The sequence below is a fragment of the Chelmon rostratus genome, chromosome 2 (genome assembly GCF_017976325.1).
Source record: "Chelmon rostratus isolate fCheRos1 chromosome 2, fCheRos1.pri, whole genome shotgun sequence".
NCBI lineage: Eukaryota > Metazoa > Chordata > Actinopteri > Chaetodontiformes > Chaetodontidae > Chelmon > Chelmon rostratus.
The window spans coordinates 28,234,984-28,254,886 of NC_055659.1; the positions used below are offsets into that span (position 1 = coordinate 28,234,984).

Below are 19,903 nucleotides of genomic sequence, written 5' to 3' on the forward strand. Positions count from 1 at the left end.
CACTTAAAATAACTCTCGGTCCACAAAATTTAATGTGGGACAAAAGCTGTTTTCATCTGGCTGCAAAAGTAAGACTGTTACGTTTGAAACATGGCTTAGACAGAAAGAAGAATGATGCTGCTGTCTTATCTGCTTTTGTCATGGCTTAAATAACTCACGAAGAGTGGTGATGGCATTTAAAAATGGCTGGAATTTAAAGCATTAGACTAAAATTGACCCCGAGAGAAGATGGATAATGTCGAATTGTGATGGAAACCCAGTTTGGCCGATAAACTGGTAATGGCCCAAATAATGATGACGAATTGCTCTTGGAAGAACAACCACAAACAAGATTTAGAGGGAAAATATGATTATGGTTTGGGGCTACAGTGCAGTTAGATAAAAATGACCATAAAGAGACAAAAAATGAAGACGTAGTAAAGATTTACTAGAAAAGATGTACTGAAATATAAACTGATTAATGGTGGGTGCAGCTTTCATGACAACAGGGATGAAACTTAGTACACTTGAAAGGGATCAGTCAGGCGTATTTTACATTGTGTGCACTAAACTGAAATGAGATCATTAGACTAAAGTGATATACCTACAGTATAATTAGGATGGTGCACCCCACTCTCTCAGCTTTGTGCTTGTTACACACTGACCCAGTTTTCCACCTGTGGACTGGTGGAGTAGAATGACACTAATCATGTTTGCCTGCACCATGTGAGGACCAAGGAGACAAGTTGACTCAAATTTGCCACCAGGAACGTGGACTACACCACGAGTCTCAGTCCAACAGGCTACGACTTTCACTGCTTAATAAGAGGACCAGAGGCCTTTCCACACAGCTGCAGCTGATATGGCAACAAGGCCAAACCAGACGACTGTGATAGAACTTTTATTTGACTCCTGTGAAAGGCTTCAGACTAACAACAATTATAATATATAACAATATAACATATAATATAATAATATTCAGAAAATAATAAGATGACAATGTAATTCATATCTCGTATTACAGTTGGAGTTTGTTTTCATGTATTTCTAATGTATAATTCAGAAGGGAAATTTGTCATGTTTTGATTCGTTATGGCGTTATCCAGCAGTTATTGTATTGTGACCTTGCACTGGAGGTCTTCATGGGTCCACTCAGTTTGTAGTAGGGTCCCAATTTTGTTGCTGCGGGTCTCAGGTGTGTGTGTCGATATGTAAAATAAACAAATAGAGCATGGGTCCTTTTTTGAACCCGGTCCAAATTATTAGGCCTGTGAGGACCTTTATTTTGCAGCTTATATATGACACAAATATATAACTGGGCAGAAAAAAGCAAGAAGCATTTGTGGCGTAGCTGTAGGTCAGTCCCATAACTCTGATAAAACTGAATGGATGTCAGTTCAGTTAAAATCACAAAGGGTTTATTCACAGCAAGCCCAGCAGGCTGTAGACACACTGAATAACGCAACTGATTTCATCATTAACAAGTATCCACTAGATTTAAACAGGATGTGCAGTCAACAGAAGAGAAAAACTCCTGAAACCAAGACATCCAATCAAGAAAGGATCACGTTACTCTGGAATCAGGAAACACTGTGACTGTTTTATGCACACTTGAGATAAGATCTGCAATCAGAATGACCTCACATGTGAGGCTTTTGCTTGCTGTTTGATCATTTGTCAGGACATGCTTACTGGTATGACACTACAGAATATAGTTCCTACTACTGATCTGCTGCTGGCTGTGATTTGCTTGTTTTGCACATTAGATTTGAATGTCTTCAATGCATTTGCAGCCCTATTAGTGGCATCGAGTGAAGATCTTTTGCACATTTCATGGAAGCAAACAACACAGTTGGAAAGATGGAGATCAAACATGTGTATTTGTATTGTGGTATCTTGGTTTGGGTAGCTCCTCTTGCATTAGTTACTACTGGATTTTGTGGAGCTATGTTCCTGTCCATCTATGCAGGCCAAGTACGTTGCATGGTAGGAACATGTTTTGAACATGTGACAAAGCAAACCACACATATTATGGCTGGGGGATACTTCAACTTTGATACATCAATGTGATCCTTTATCAACCTTCAGTGGGATTATGTTGTAGGGATATGATCCTACTGTTCAAACACATCAGTGGTATGTTATGTTATAAGCTGTTAGGGCCAACATACTAACAAATAGCTTCCTACTTACACATCCAGCAGACACAAAGCTGCCTGTTGCACTGAGACTGAACCAAAACAGTACAGCTGGAAACCCAAAACAATAAGATAAGAGATGGGAAAAATATAATATATAAAAATTACATAAAATTATGATAGATAATCTATTGTTCTTATTAATATTGCTGTATCATTTCAATTATACAGCTTATCCGTGTATTAAGTGTCTACAGATGGAAGCTGTCCCTGTCATTGTGAATGCCCCCCCCCCCCGCACCTGCTTGTCCTGTAGGTCTGATGAGAGCTCATAGCTCTCGGACAGCGAGCGGGAGCGCTTGATGGCCTCCTCTTCTGCCTGCTTGCGGAGGATGGACTGGGAGTGCTGGAGCTTGGGGCGACGGGGCCGCGGGTGGCCGGGCAGGAAGATGTGTCCGTAGAGCTGGCTGTCCAGGTGGTCGGGACCGAGCCCGCCGCTGCGGGTCACTGGGACGCAACTGTAGCCGCTGCTGGGGTCCACAGAGGCGCCCACCTCGCTGCCTGGAGCATCACCTTCCACACTGCCAACACACACACACACACACAGAGCACACTGGGTTAGTTTGCTAAGTCATTTTCCTGAGAGCTTGCACTGTGCTGTGTTTCAGGAAGGAGCATGTGACAGAAAAAGTGAACTTTGATACTGCTGCCAGGGTATAAATATGAGCGAGAGAATTTATAGCAGCAGTCTGCAGAGTGCTGCCTGTCTCTCTGCACACTCCCTTCCCAGTGCAGAAAATACCTCAAGTCATCCGAAGCAACTTTAAGTCTGTACCACTGAATCTTTATTAGAGGAAATTAAATGCCTATAAATAAATTATGGATAGCAAAGAACAAACATAAACCACAACAAACACTGATATCCCTATGACATTATCAGAAGCTCAATCTTGTTATCTACAAATCAAAGTCTTTGTCAAAGAGACAAAGTCCAGAGTGATTAAAGCATTTGAAGCAGTGCTGTTAATATTAAGCTCAATAAGGATCTTTGTCTCGCAGCAGCGCCAACACCAGCCTGGACAGATGACTGGATAAAGCTCTGCGGTGTTGAGCAATGACTGGCCGTGCCACTGCAGCGGTTAAATGTCAACCACAGATCTGTTCATTTCCTCCACACCTCTTAGACTGTTGTGATTACCTGAGAGGGCTAAATGCACTCTGCTTTGCAGCCTGGACACAGCTCAATAACTACTACTTTGAGGAATCAATGCTGTTTTTACTGGAATGAAAAACAGCAACCTAATCTGAGCTTCCTGAATATGTGAAATAAGAAGCCGACCCTCACAAGAGACAGAGAAGTTATGCTTTTTTCTTTATAGAGAGACAGAGCTGGACAACGATATAAAAAAGCATTTCATACGTTTTAATTAAATGCATCAGCAGTCATCTCAGCAAAGAGTGATTGCTGATGAGAGAACAAGACCTGCATCTGAGCATGTCCTAAACTACAGTGAATACATTTTGAGCGCACAAAGTGACAACATCCCAGTGATTGTTGCGAATCATTTCATAAACTGCTCAGATTACTTCCACAATTAATGCTTTGCAACCAGAAGACCCGTGGGCGTTATTCATGCAGCTCCGCAGACGTAATGACAGACTATTAGATAAAATCACACAGAGACAAAGAGCTGTGTCCAACCAACGTCTAACTCGAGAAGTGGGCACTGAACTGGGCCTTGCAGGTGGTTCATGGTGAGTGCGAATAAAACATACTGTACTTCCTTCACTGACGATCCTGCCTGCTAGAAATTATGTTGACAGACAACTAATTTGCATTCGTAATGACGATGCAGTGACAACATAATCGCTGCCTGGATTGTGTTCAGAGACAACGCTTGTTTGAGGCAATTAAACAACACGTTTTATTGTACCGCAAAGTGAAGGACTGTGACATCTTAATGCAGGGCTGTGGTTAGGTTTGACCAACAAAAGCACTTTGGTCTAGGTTTGGGAAAGATCCTGATTTTGGTTAAAAATCTTAAGTCTTTTTCTGTATTAAAACAGGCCATAATCTTTCTCTGACTCACTGCTGTCAGTGTCCAAACGACATAAGAAGTTGCAGAATGCTGTAGTTGCTAGGACTATGTTAGTAACAACATTTCCTCACTATGTTTAAAGGTCCTATGTTTGTCTCAGAAACACACTTGTTGTTGTAAAGTTGTATATAAAGGGTACTTTCTCTGCGACGGGGCTGTCAGTGATCAGTTGCACACAGCAGTAGCTCATGATGCCTCTATCAGAGGGAAGCAAACAAATTCAGGCCTATTACCTGTGTACCATCTGACCTTGTATCAACAGCCCAGTCAATCAGTCTGAGAGAGAAAAATGTCTCTAATTCATCAAACAAAGCCAGCTGACATTATAATGTAGCTACGGGCCCGGACTTTAAAAAACGACTGCTGATCTCCTGAGCTTCACCCCGCCGGTTACAGTCTATAGTGGAAATGTGAGCTCTACTTTAAAGCAACTTTTTTTTTGTGCAAAATATGATCAATATCGTTTCATCTTGTTTGTCAAACACTGATGGATGAAGTGGAAAGGCTCAGAACGAGGACGCCCATCTAGAGGCATCTATCACTGCATAACCTTGTCAGATACCTCAAATCTCTGTGGGAGAGTGTGTCAAGGTTAGATAGTAAAGGCCAGAATAAAAGCTTTCACAGGAAAGAGATTTGATGTCCAGAGGAGGCTCAGAGCAGTAAATACAGGTGAAATGAGTGGTAATGAATGATGTCTGTTATTAGCCTGTGTCAACACAGTACCACACATGATCACATCCAGTCTGTATCATTCATGCACAGCTCAGATGCCACATTTCACTTCACATTTTTTGGCGAATGAGGAGAACCTAGCTGACATAATCAGGCAGATTTCTGAACTTTTGAGAGAGACAGGCTAGCTGCTTCCCGTCTTTATATTAAGTCCGGTCAAACACATCCAGATTCCAGCTCAAAGTCAACCTTTCTTAGTGAAAAAGACGATTGCAACCTTTTCCCAAGCTCACTCCGGTAGTTTTTGTGCCTAAAGGTATCAGTGTGTGTTGGTAGATCGGTAAAATGAATTATTTTTGTCACAATCATTTCAGATTTGGAAGAAGGCACTGACAATGATCCCCTCATATGACTTATTAGCAAGGCCATGAGAAACAACCTTGTGTCTTTTGTTATTTATTGCCGCCCTTCAGCCAAGTCGCAGTGAGGTAGGCTGAGGGTCCTCTGTCATGGGATAACGTCTCTTATTAGTCCTCTCACTCCAAGCTGGACACTCGATGCTCATTATAAAAGCCCTCTCTGGATCTTCATTCTCCTCCTCAACACATTTTTAATTCCAAAAAGAACAAATCTAATCAGACAGAGAGGGTCTTTTAATTAGACTGAAGGGTGGGCCGCAGTACGTCTGCTCAAGCAGAGAATGTCTAATTGGAAATAGCCATTTGTTTAGATGGAGGAGAGGCTTAGCATGCTTGAAATGTGGCGCTCGGCTCGAAGCGAGAGGAGGCAGACGCCTCTAGGAACTCGGACTGAAAGCATGTGAGCACTCAAGGCATGTTTATGTCTTCACTCAGCTGGTTTAGTCGCATTAGAGTTACTGAACAAGACGTTCTGCTTTCAGTTACACAATGAAGACGCATGCAGTGTGTTTAAAAAGCACAAACAACGAGCACAAACAGGGTCACCAAACAGGGAATGTTGGATGAGGATGACCCTTCGTTGCAAAATATAAAACACACTTTAAACTTCAATATGTCTGGAGTCACTCTTCTTCCCTCAGCACAGAATTTGAATCCACCCGGCAGCCAAAGCATTACCGATCTAGTTCCCCTCCACTGGGGGCAGAGGCAGAGGGGGAGAGAGGGATGACTTTGGTCAGAGAGACTGTGCCAAGCATTCATCCAACCTCATTAAAATTAATACCCCCCCTCAAAATATCCAATTTTAAAGCAAAGGCACACTGGATAAAAAGGGCAGTGGAGATGAATTACAGTCCAAAGCTAGAACATGTCAAGACAGACAGAGCCTCATTTAGAGCAAACTGGGAGTCATCCTCATATGGACGGACAACCTGTTTGCCCTCGTTTAATGTAATGAAATGGCATCTTTTAAATGTGACACTGCCAAAATAAGACCCAGGTGGTTAAAGGGCCCTTTATCATTGCTAATTCTCTTTACGCTTACTCCACACAATACATGATGCACTGGCCTGAAGTTTCAAGCCTGTTGGACTTCTAAACACACAACATCACAGTCAGGTAGTGTCTGTTCCAACACACTCCAGTATCAGAGGACAACAGGTTTCTGTTTCATTTTGACTCGTCGCAGTATCACAGCAGCATACTGCAAAGGCTTCCACTGCAGTTTCCTTTGTGACGACACAGGCAATGATGGACCTTTATCGGAGAAAATCAAAATTAGTGTCAGATGGGCTTTTGAGAGATCTATCTTCCATAAGGCTCATCTTTTAATCTCAGCACAGATCAAAGCCTTATATTTCAAGGTCCTTCAAACAGATTCCACTTATTGACAATGTAGCTTCACTTGTTTCAGGGTTTCAAGACAAAGACGTGTCATTTAAGAAAAAAAATGGCAATAACCATTTTCCTAGTCACTTGCAGCATCAGGGCAAGATGGTTGCACATAAACATTCCCATTTTATCAATCCAAATGAGTCTGAAGTGACACTAGTGGTGAAGTACATCCCATCATCGCTAATGAACATCCTGGTATTCTGTTAGGGTCACAGTGGTTGGTTACAGACACTGGATAACTTCATCCGCCCAAATAAAAGCAACAAATCCAAATCTACTCTGTACTGCTTCTGTACAACAGCAGCCAGGCCTCCATTCAAGAGCATCTTATGTCAGTGTCATCTGACAGGCTTTTTCTTAATGAAGCACCCTAAAAATGCAATATTTTATACTTACAGACCTTGTACTTTTAGGTATAATACATAATTTTTTGTGACTTATATTTGGAATCATATTTATGTCTTAATTCTGAGACTGTGGCGATGCATCCATGTGGCTCTGAAAACATTGATGTGTGAAAATCCAAGCAGAAAACAAAAGTCGCGCTGCAGGTATCCTCGGTGGGACTACCATTAACACGCCAGACATGAGTCCAGCATCATGTTTGCCTTCACACTCACTCAACCTAACAGAGGGGTCCAGAGTGCCACAATTTCAGCCAACTGGAGGACTGGAGGAGGCCATGTACACTCACCAACAGGATTACCGGCCACTGGGGGAGTATGGAGGCACAGTGACACAGCGAGAACGTCCACTGAATGTCCACTTCATCCAAACTCCACAACTATGATTTGTGTGACAGGCTTTCCATTAAAACATAGTTTCCCAGCCCAAGCTGAGATTACTTGAGTGATGTCCCTTGAGTAAATATCTTGACTTGACGAAGCTCCTCCAGAGTCACAGAACACATTACAGCCCCTGTGACAGGGATATAAACTTTGACGTGCAGACTTGGTGGTCACCTCTCCTTGCCATTTTGAGACTGCATTCAAAAAAGGTGCGTGATATGTTTTACAAACTCCCAATCTTTCTGGCATCAGATTTTTATCCAGATTACACCCACATGAAAAAGTGTGCACCTAACCATCTCTCTTAGGTCATTATTTCATTCAAACAGCCACAAATTACAACAGCATCCCATAACCGCAGGCTGATAGAATTTTAATGATGTGTTTGTGGTATGGATGGGTGAGTGCAATGGAGGGGGCAGGTAATGTGAGGACAGCTCTGGTGTCAACACCACCCCATGGAGACGCCTCCATTGTACCGCTGAGTGGCTTCTTCAGGTGAAACCTCTTCTCACTGTGTCACTCCACAGTGATGAACTAATTAGACCCACCTGCCACTCATACGCACACAACCTGCCTCTTCTGGTTTTTTTTTTGTTTGTTTTGCTATGCATTCACAGCGACGTTGCATTTTTTTGATTAGTGAGTAACTCTTAGAATTAGCTAGAGTTAGAGGGCACTGGAGGAGGAACAGTAAAATATGACTCAGCTGCATTCACTTGCTTGGCAGGCAGCAGGAAAATCAACTGCTGGCTCATCAGCGAAGCACAAACCTTTGCTGCATCTCAAATGAAGCCCACTGTGTTTACACAATGTTTGCTCTTTGTGGATTTCATCAGCAGCTCTACTCTGGCACAATATCTGTGACATTAAAGGCAATCCATCCAATAAAGAGTAGCCGCAGTTTTGTTGGACTTTAATAAATGCTTTCTCAGTTGATCTCAGTTCAGTCTGGCAGCCGTCACTGAATGAAGGAGCGACCATTAGCAAAATGTACAACCTGCATCAAAAGACAAGTTCAGAGCCAAATCAGAGAGTAAGTTCATGTCAAACAACCTTTAAAAGCATCGACCTCTACGAGCTGCACCAGCGCACACACACACACTCAACATTAGGCTTACCAGCTGTCTGATTCCAGCTCCAGTAAGGACTGAGTCCTGTCAGAGGCACACTGCAGACACCACATGTTGCTCTCTGATCTCTACACCAGGCCCATCACCACCCTGCCCTCTGTTACTCCATCCCTTGGTTAAATGTAGCTTTGCAGCCCAACCGCACAGCCTCACTCTCGGACACCTCTCCAGCTCTGGCCTTCCTTCAGAGCCTTGCAAGGAGGGGCGTTCGCAGGAAGAGGGAGGGAATTCCTCCAGAGGAAACTGGGTCGTGTGGCAGCGGGAGCACTGGTGCCCCACAGATGAGGAGGGTCTTAAACAGGAAGGGGCAGCAAGTAAGAAGTACTAATGGAAGAGAGACTGAGCAAGCTCTGGTGGTGACAGCATCAGACAGGCTTTATTATTAGCAAAAGAATCTGGGGAAACCCCTGGATATACCATTTTAGCTGTTATGACTGTGGCGGGGGGATGGTGCAACTGTCCACACACATATACAGTGTCTGATAATCCCTACCTTAACTGCTGATCAAAGGGCTAAAAAGAGTATTTAAAATGATACTATCACTACCAGTCTTCCAACAGACACTTTAGAACAAGCAACAGCTGCTTGGCCAGTCAACCCGCTGAGCTGTCCTTTATACAAACAACCAAACTAATAGGGAATGTTTGACTCACAGCCTCTCCCATCCCTATGCTGATGTTTAGGGTGATTTCCCCCACTCCTATTCCCCTGCTTTGGCCCAAAAAGTGAGCAGTGAGGGGCCTATCCATTTCCGTATAATGACATCATTACCCAAACAATGGGCGTGTATCAAGTGGAGCAAAGATGTTATCGAACCAAGGCAACCATGCAGCATAAAGTACTGAGATAACACCGCTAATAGCGGCGCTTTGGGTAGAGATCCGCCTTGATTGTAAGGTCCTCAAAGTGTGATTCTGCACTGTAACCTCTGGTGAAGCAAATACATCTTTGGTGAAACCAAAATGAGCCCAAGTGATGCACAAACCTGAGTTTGACCTGAAATTTCTACAAAGTCTCAATCCCTGGCTGAATCAAACGTGAGTTTAGGTTTAAGTAGACACTAATTTAAACATTGAGCCCAGTCCAGTACTATCTAAGCCTATTGGTGACCTTTAGTGTTAATCATGGCCATGAAGCTTAAGGTAAAAGTGTAACACCCAGTGCATCTGTTTGAATGCAGACAGGGGTAGCTCCAGACAGCTGCCTTTGATCAGCCGTTGGGTTATTTTTGTCCCTCTCATCTCTATCTTGACAGTGAGCAGCCAGACTGTACAGTAGTTAGGAGAGAAGAGGTGTATTTTTACCTCACAGATGAGTTTGAATCTGTGCCACATGCTAAAGGGGAGCCACTCGTCAACATACCAGGCCTCTGTGACTGACTTGAAATGATTCACAGACTCAACTGCAATTGTCCCTTTACATTGAAAACATCAAAGTTGAAACTGGCGCTTTAGTGGCTGCAAAATGGCAAATTAACCAGTGGAGAACTGTTTTAACTGCAATGACCAGAGATTTTTGATCATGAGGCCAAGTATTCATGCTGAAAAAGGTACCTTTTGCCTTTGCTTTCAGTACATGAACGTGCATTGCAATGTACAGTTCTTTAAATTGAAGGAATAGGTCAACATTTTGGAAAATAAGCTTCTTTGATTTCTTGCAGAGTTAGATGAGATGATTGATCCCCCCCTCATGTTTGTGCAATAAGTACAGAGCAGGAGCCTGGAGGCGATTAGCTTAGCTTAGCTAACTGGCTGTGTCCAAAACTCAAAAATACACCTACCAACGCCTCTGAAGTTCACTAATCAATATGTCGTATGTAGTTTTTTCATCTAAACCGAAATGTAACAATAATTTGTGGTTTTAGGGAGAATTATGTGCTGGAATTTCTTGACAGTTTATCCGTCCGCTCAGTGCCTCTGTGCAGGGTCCGCTGGTTGCCTCTCCCCAACAGCGACAACAAGAACTCACCGTAGCTTTTATTTTCCTAATTGGTTGAGCTGCTACAGTCTTACCATGTACGAGCAAACATCTGCAGCAGTGCCCCCTGGGTAGATTATGAGATGCTTATGCTTTTCCAGGGCAATGGATTTACATACAGAGACTCTGATGGCAATGCCTTGTGTTTTATCTGCAATAACTGTTTACTTTCATTCGCCAAAAAATCCAAAGCAAGCCTATTATTGCACCACTGCGAACTATGCTGCTAGTTTTTCAAACATTCGACTTTGCGTCAGGCTCCCCTCCTGACCTTTGAGATGCGTGAGTAGAATGAGAACACCTGAAGAGACCAGACGGGGCTGTACATGACACGAATAACTAAAACGATTACTTGATTTATGTACGCTCTCAATACCGCCTTAATTCAAATGAGATCGTTAAGATATTGACGTGACACATTTAGTTCAATACAGCCTTTCTTTTATAGTCAGATTACTTGTGTCCATGTCACTGCACTGACTGTTACTTCCTTCCTCGTGTGTTTATTATCTATCTATCACACTTAAAAAGCCACTGAGGAATCCATAAAACAGCTGGTCCTTCTAGAGTATCTGAGTAACTCTGACCGAGTGCTTTCACAGTGAGTTTGCAGAGAGACAACTCAACACCGGACAGCTTTTTTAAGGGCTTGTGTTACAGACACACCTGTCTCACTCTGTCTAGACTCTAAAGTGGAAACAGCAGGAACTGTCGTCCTTCCATTAATCCCTACATCAGTTGCAGCTCCTCAGCCAGCTGGACAGAGGGTGTCACAGCTCCGCTCCAACTATAACCACCGGTGAAGTCCCCACTCTCCACACACAGCCCTCTACCTCCATCTATGATGTCAAAATCTCCACCTCCCACATTCAGGGTGACAACGCACCACTCCCACAGCAGTGATACATGTCTCAAATTGCATGAGACTGGTCCTCATCCAGCAAAGACAAAAATAGAGCCATTGACAGACACTGCATTTTCTGCTCCGCTTGGTAAGTAAATTGACCGGCCTGCGTGAGTGGGGTAGCTGGAGACAAATGTGTCTGCACGTCCACCTCCCCAGATGCTACGACTGTGGCTGAAAACAACAGCAGCGCCGCTTAGAAACACAAGGAGTTCACTGAGATTCACCGCACAGAGACATTTCCTACAGGCTGCAGTTATAAAGGCTGCACACGGAGCTGCGCTGATAGTTTCCTCCACATGACAGGATGCAATCAGTTTTTAATCTGTGCTGTAGCACTGAAACAGTCATTCATTAAGCAAAATTGTGAAACAACTTCAGCTTAATGAACGTGTGGACGGATTTTATGTGATTGTAAATTAAATCTCTTTAGTCATCTGAGCCAGCACATTGAAGACGTCACCTGGGGTTCTGTGCACTGCTGACTGCTATTTTTCATTATTTTATGACCATTTATGAGAAAGTCTGCTGCTGCTGCTCATACAGCATTTCAAAAGCACCACCTCCGCCCCATCATCCACCTGTAGGCTCTGACTCTACGTCCCTCTCGGGGAAGTTTAGTATCATCACTTTCCAGTCCCTGCTGCGCTGAGCTCGGTGCTTCGCTGTGCGGGGCGGCGAGGTCAGAGCCTGGACGCCAAACATCATATACCTCACATATGCTCCATTCACAGAGTAATCTATTCCACCTGAGCCGGCTGATTGACAGTTGAGTTCCATACAAAATGACAGGTGTACACATGCTTTGAGTTAGCAACCCTGTCTCCCACATGATGTTTATATGCTGATAATCAGCAAATGTGTTTTGAGGGAAATGTAATGGCACCTGAACTAAGTTTTGTTTTTTTGTACTGAATGGATTGGCAAGACCGCCACTAACAACTAATTCGATTTGCTTTTCCTACAATATCTGCTTGTAGTAATTAAAGCATGGTGAACAGGAAAAGATGTGGCCTTGGTTGAATGTTGGACATGTCTGATTTGCACAAGACAGTTTGTGTCTTTTTAATGTGTAACAGAGATGTTAACAGAAGTGTTTTAGTAGCCTTAATCTAACCATAAATGAGATGCAGAATGCAATTTTTTTCTGGACTGAAAAAACAAAACGAAACATGAAACATTCAGGCAGCAATTATGATTTCGGGGGTTGGTTTTAAAGTGTTTGTTGTAGCTTGAAAAATGAGATTATATTCGACCTGATTCTTTTTACAATCCACTTCACCTTAATTATGAGGCAGAACTGAATGTACACAAACAGGCACATTATTTAAACAACATGCAGTGCAGTCATAAATGCTGTTTTCCATTACCCTTCACCAACTCGGAGCAAAGACTGTAGCATGTTTTCACAAGTGCGTAGGGCACACACACACAACGACATGTCAGCACCTCTATAATTATCTCCTGTGTAAGCACCGTGTCCTGTTTACACTCACAGGGGAATAAGTTCATTTTGACATGAAAACAAAGATACGAGCAAGGACGGCCCTCACGCTCGGCCGGCCTCCAGCTGCATCGCCCACACCCCGACGTGAGCGTGGCCCAGGCCCGGCCCAGCAGGCTGACCGCGTCTCAGGCTGTCCGCTGTAAAGCTGTTTGGCTCAACTTCAACCCTGTAATCCCTGGGCTCAGAACCCACCCACGTGTGGGCTTCAGAGGCCCTGCCCTCTCAGCCTCAAGCCTCTCCACCAGAGAGAGAGAGAGAGAGAGAAACAAGAGGGAGGGAGGATTAATTCAACTAACCACTGGCTGCCATGATGCACATGCATGCTGCTCCTGTCCAGTGTGGAATACATGGAGGACACATCGCTTTCTTTAGGACAAATACCAATCACATGCAAGCATCTATACGTTTGTGCAAACATTAAGTGCAGTCACATGCACGCACACACACACAGCAAGCAGCAGAGTCAGGAGCTGGCAGATGAAAACACAGTTGATGTTATGTTGTTGACCATATGGCATTGGATCTGTTCAGTGTTTATGCTCTGCTCTGGTAGCCCCTCTGACCACAGTGCAGTTATTCACTTTATCTCTGCTAATCCTCCTGCTGTAACTCTTCCTCCATCCTGTTCCTGAGCTGCCGACAGACTCTGGTGCCAAACCGACACCATTAAGCCACGGCATTGTAGTGAGACACCAAACAACCTCTGACTGAGGCTGAGAGGGATAGTTTCAGTTATTACACTTGGCTCTTATTTTCATAATTTTGTCAATCATTTCTAGCAGGTATGATATCATACAGCAAAGTCTGGTGGGGCAAGAGACATGATCAGGCAGAGGACCAGACAGTAAACGAGCTAACAGGTCAGCCAGATTATCTGAACCACAAGGTAGAACGCATTACACAGGAAAACTGTGTCCACAGCTACGGTGAGAACGGTAGGTCAAAGTTCATCCAGAAATCCGAGGTGTAAACAGTGATGATCACTCGCAGGGTTCAAGCCTTTAAGACCACTTAAGAATTCACAAATAGCCTATATATAGCTCATATCTCAGCAGTTAACTTTGTGAGTACAATATTATTATTACTGATAGGGATGGTGGCCAAATGACAAAAAAGGCCCAAATTGCAATGAAGCAGATTTATCCAGTAATCCAGTCAGATTTAATCTCAGATAGAGAAAATAAATCAATCAGTGCCATCCCCAAGTATAAATCCTTAAATGGTGCTGGCCTGAACTTTTCTGTTTGTGCTCCACAGCAGGGTTGAGCTTTTATCATCAGGTCCTATCTTCAATGTTTGTTATAGTCAGGTCTGAGTGCTGTGGAGACAATCTGAGCTCGCTGATGTTATCTGATGAGTCAAGAAAGGAAGCATTTTTCAGATGTCCTCCATAGATACAGGGTGTGACACTGCATCATCAGCCCACTCAGGAAGTCCAACTAACAGAGACTTTGTCCATAAGAAAACACAATGATCAGATTTTAGCATGCCACATAGCACCAGATAGCATTCAATGAAGCAGAAGCTCACATTCACAAACAAGTCATCAACCCCATCATGTGCAGTCGAGACGTGCCTCTGCCTCACAGGACACAACAGATCCTGACATGTTTAGTTTGCACTGAAAACAGATGAGAGCCTCGCAGTGACGTAGACCCGGCGCACTGGTGGACAAGCTGCTGCTTCATTAGTATTCATAAACATTTTGCTATTCCGGGAGGAGCAGCCCGGCTGAGCGTGCTCAGACTGTGTCTGAGAATGGCTGGACACCGGCTATGTGTGAAGGAGGAGAAGACAAAACCCAAAAACACAGAGGAGAGCGGAAAAGATGAGGCCAGTTAAAGTCAAAGAGGACAGGTTTCTGCACCAGAGAGGAACACACAGTTCATGACATGAAGACTAAAAATACCACTGCATCACTAGTGGTAGAGTTTTCACTTCCTCTCTGGTTCCTTGCATGAAGCCAGCTTTTGAACTAAGTCATTAACATTAACAATCAAATCATATTCATTATTTATCTTTGAGTTAAACCAGCTGATTGATTGACTGTGTGTTTATCATCATTTACCATGTTTCATTTGGAATTCTTACATCAGAAAGTGATGTTATGTTAAAAGTGGCTGTTATCAAATGGACAAAAACTGACTGTGAGTCCACGCTGAGCGTCCTTTCCTGTCCTTTTATTCCACTAAACTTTCCACAAGTTCGAATTTCAACCTCTGCCCCTTTATGCCAATAAAACCTTGGAAACCTCTGTGGTCATTTTCAGAGTTACATTGATTTTGGTCTCATTCCTCATTGACAACAATGGTGCAGTCTTTCAAGTTACATTTTCATCGTTGGATCACTGTGATTATTTGATGCCATCTGCCACGAGCAGGCTCGGTGTGATCATCCCCGAATTTTCAGCTTACAACTGAAATTCTGCTCTAGCAAAACAACGTGGCATACAAATTCAACTACTGCATATCAGAATGACATGCTGAGAGGCCGAGGTGGTTGGAGCAGCAATTAGCGACTACAGAAAAGCTCCATACGTGGGTAATGTGTCTGTCTTTGGTCTGTATGTGGAATCATTTGCTCCTGGCACCAGGTGCGTCACACTGCCTGGGCTAAATGGGATTTAATTCCAGGTGGAGTGGAGAACTTTGATGCTGCCAAGTTTTCATTCCACACACTTCTGCAGAAACTGTGATCCTCTGTTCCAACTTTTTTCTTCCTCTTGTTGCTGTTACAGTCTGCACATTTACACCCTCTAGAGGGGAAATTAAATTTCAGTTCACAAAACGCATTTGGTGAAACCAATGAACATTTATACAAGTCAATATTAAATTTAAGTCCCACAAAGACACAGAATTATCTCTTAAATTCCACTTTTTGTGATGACAAAAGCCTGCCTACACCAACAGCATATCAATGTCTAATGGACTGACCGGGGAAAGGGAGAAACTGACGAAGGCTGAATTTGGTGCGTAACTACACAAGTCCTCCCCACCTCCTCCTTTTCCTCTCCGCCCGCCTTACGTCCCTTCCCCGCCATCCATTGCTCATCACTGGCACCGAGTGGGCCGTGCTGCTGCCAAAGTGACTGATGGGCAGTACCCTCTGCTGTCCTGTCTCCGAGCAGGACCATCAGGGCAAAATTATGCACTCTGAGATCCAAGCTGAGCGGTCATGACAGGCTATGGATCCGTCTGCTGCCCCTGCTGCTTTCAAGGGCATTTCGTCCAAGCGAGGGAAACAAAAGGGGAGCTCAGGAGGAGCAGCTGTACATCATCTGCTGTGAGGCACAGGACTGAAAAACGAAGGGGGGGGTGGGTCATCTATTATCTACCACAAGAGAAAGAGCAGAGCCCATCTGGTTCAGGCCTAACAGGATAGTCCCCAAAATGTCATAGACAGGATATGAGAAGAAATGGAAGCATGACTAACACAAAATTAAATGTCATTCTGTGTTACAACCTAAAGAAAACTGTTTCTCTATGAAACACAGTGCCTACATCTGCAGTACACCACTGACGGGAAGTAACACAAGAGGTTTAAGAAAAAAAAAAAAAAAAAAACAACCCACAGGATGATTACAGTGAGTCTGAGAGCATGAACCTACCTTCATTGTACAGAAGTTCAAGCAAAGTGAGCTGACTGCAGGCCTGTCTCAACCTAGCACACGCTGACTGAAGCTGTGAAGTTTTCACTCCACAAAGATGTCCAAACAGGCAGTGAGAGCAGAAATCCTCTCTTTCACACTGATGGATTTCCAGAGGATGGATGTGGGTCTGGTAAGTGTGGCGAGTAGGCACCACCCTGCCTGGCTCTCCTCTGCCAGCTCCTGTCTCGTCCCTTTTTCTGTGGCGTAGAATACACACTGAGGCTATTGAAGGACAAGCAGCACCTCTGTCTACTCGCTGGCTCTGGCCGCTGTTGACGTTGGCATCTGCAATAAAGGCTGCCTTTCTCTTTCCTGCATGTCCCCCTGCCCTCCTGCTGGATTTTTCACCTCTGCCAAGGAGAGCTGTGAGGCTGAAATGGAAGAAAGGTTGTGTGACGGCGTTGTGCCGGCTATGTGTGTCTGCCTGTCAGGGGAAGGGAGTGGCAGCCTGGTGTGACACACTTGATTACACTGGCTGATTGGGGATTATTTTTGGCTTCCATGGCACCCTCCTAAAACTGAAACTCTACGCTGCATGTTTTTCTCCTGTAATTATCTCCTCCCGCCATCACATCAGTTTTACTGTCGTTCACCTGACACCAAATACTTCTCGATTTTATTTTCTACTTTTCGGTGGAAAAGTGCAGCTCACGACACCTGAACGTCCCCTCTCGCCCTGTCAACTGGCACCCTGGGTGAACTGAAAGAAATAGGGAAGTAGTTCACTGTGGGACACTCCCACTGAGATATAGTTAGATAGTGAATAAGCCCAGTGTTCACGAGTCAGTGAGTAATGACCGTATGAGAGACGTGAATTGTCTGACAGGCTGAATAGACTTTTCCTTTTTTAAATCTAATGAGAAATACTTCAACATCAATAACGAACAGAATGAGCCACTAAAGTTCTATCACCTGCAGGTTACTAGCCTGATCTGTGCTACCACCTTACATTACTTAAAGCTCCACTAATGAAAACTGCTTTTTTTTTTTTGTTTTTTCCCCACTATTATTTATATTTTTTAATATTAATCTGTCAAAGGCCAGCAGTGTGTGCAGTGTGAAAGGTGGTGCTCGCCTGGCTGCAGCTCCCCTCAGCTGGGCAGCTTTTAAGACACCTTTTTCTCTTTTTGGTTTCTGTTACAGCACATTTGCTGTACGGCTCGTTTCCACTACTATTTGCACAGCACAAAACGGCTAGCAGACAACTTCAGCAACCGGCTAGTGGAGAAAGTCGCACGTATAGCATCTTAAGAGAGATACTTTTCTCAGGAGTTGGTGGAGACCAAACAGAGACTGAATATTGGACATACATTTACCAGGTTAATGTAAATGTTGCTTCATGCCCGCTGGATGGGTAAAAATGCACTCGTTTGTTCACATGTTAGCCATGAAATGCTAAAGTAGCATGTCAAATATGTGGTTTTAGCTTGTTCCGCTGCCCTTCAAATGGTCAAAAATGAATTTTTAGAGTGTAAGAAGATTTCATTCTTGCTGCACAGCATCCCTCGAGCTTCCTCCCTGAGGGATTATCAGCAAACAGTTGACAAGCCATCACACAATCTCCACATAAATCTGATCCTGCAGTCCGATCATATGACTCCCACTCTTTGCCTCCATTGAGTATAATCCATAATGCTTCAAAAAGAGATCTCTACCATATGTTTAAATCAATCTGCATATTTTACTTCATATAAACTTGCTGATGTGGGCTTAGAAAGGGCTGCCTTAAATCATGCTTGGCGACAAATTGTTGCTAAGCCAGTAAACCCTGAATTTGCATTTCCGATCTACGCTGTCAAGTGTATTCTGTCCTGTAGGTCCATGTAGCATTTGTAATTAGACAAATTGTGAATCCCATCTGGCAGAGTGTCAATATTCATTTTTATGGGGAGCACAAACGGGTCCAAAGTGAACTTCATGCATACCAACATATACACTGCCAGTCAGGGTAGCTGAGACATACACAATGTTAGTTCTTCTAAGGACATTCAAGACAGCACATGCTGAACAGGAAGATTTAAGAGGAATCTGTCTGATCTGTTCTCAGACTTGGCAAAGTAGGGGCCACTGAAAATGCTTGTCTTAATATATCCTTAGCGCTTAGACCTTGTGATGAAGAGACCTCTGGATGACTCTTCCTGCCCCTAGAGATCCATTTTCCTTCCCTTGAACTCTTCCTCTTCAGATGTGACCTTTGCTAACCTTTTGAACCAGTACTTCCTCCACATATCTACCCCACCACAGTCCACTGTGAAGACAACTTGTGTCATCTTGTTGCACTCCTGTCTAGATGTTCGTGCCCTTTTAAAAGATGCCTCCGTTAAACCTCCAAAACACGACAAATCTGCGCCGACAAGCAGGGTGGTGTTCAAACACGCAAGTCATGCTGGTGTGATACAAACTAAACGGTACCAAGGAAGAATAGTAAATTATCTCATGCAGCAGGGTGTGAAAGGTGTGCCTGCTGCGTTTCCAAGAAAAGGGAGCTAAATACTTCCATTCATTTGCCTGAAAATGACTCTCATCATTACTTCATGGATGACAGAATATGTACAGTATGTGCCTCATCTTTAAATTCAGCGTTTTTTTCCTGTTCCATTCGTGTGTCAGTGTGGGAAGTAACCCTGAAGGACCTCTAATATACAGCCTCAGCACGGTTGGAAGGATCAGTTTCATTTATGTCTAGGAAGAACACTAAAATCTCAGCAACTTTCCATTCCAGTGAAATATGATTTGGAAACTCAGCAGAAGTTATTTCCCCCAGCTAAAAAAAAAAAAAAAAAAAATGGCTCTTGTGGAGAGGAAGGATTGGTAATTGTTTTAAGGTTGAGAATGTGAACAGTATATCAAAGAGGACAGCAAGGAGCATTTCTGCACTCCATTCAAGGCATTATTTCCCAGAAACTACTTCTGAGGGTTTCCATTTTAACCATTTGTCAACAATGTTTTTGCAAGGTGAGCCCCACATGCCCCTGGTACAGCACAATACAATTTGTATTGCAATATTGTATTGTGCTGTACTACAATATTGTCATTACCATGACAAATGTTTTACTTTATTACAAATAATGTGCTTTACTGTGGCTGTGAGACACGCGGGTAGAGCGTTACACACATACTCATGGAACTGTACCGACTATAACTGCCATCTTCATCACTATAACTCTGGTGACATGAAGGTGTGGAAGGTAACATTATGAGTAATCCACACCAGTTTCTCTGTTGTTGGCTGCAAGAAC

General features: G+C 43.6%; 1 protein-coding gene across 6 annotated transcripts in view; it reads right to left on the bottom strand.

Moving 5' to 3' along the window:
* Window positions 1-19,903, bottom strand: part of iqsec1b (IQ motif and Sec7 domain ArfGEF 1b) — a 58,713-nt gene that overhangs the window by 17,019 nt on the left and 21,791 nt on the right. For 5 of the 6 annotated variants that reach the window (XM_041946847.1, XM_041946838.1, XM_041946820.1 and 2 more), the window contains exon 2: window positions 2,419-2,698. Coding sequence is in view for 4 of the 6 variants with exons in the window: in XM_041946820.1 (XP_041802754.1) it covers window positions 2,419-2,698 (280 nt within the window). In the remaining 2 variants the exon portion in view is untranslated. Of the gene's footprint in view, window positions 1-2,418; window positions 2,699-8,614; window positions 8,770-19,903 lie in introns of those variants that run through there. The other variant, XM_041946813.1, reaches the window with a different exon arrangement.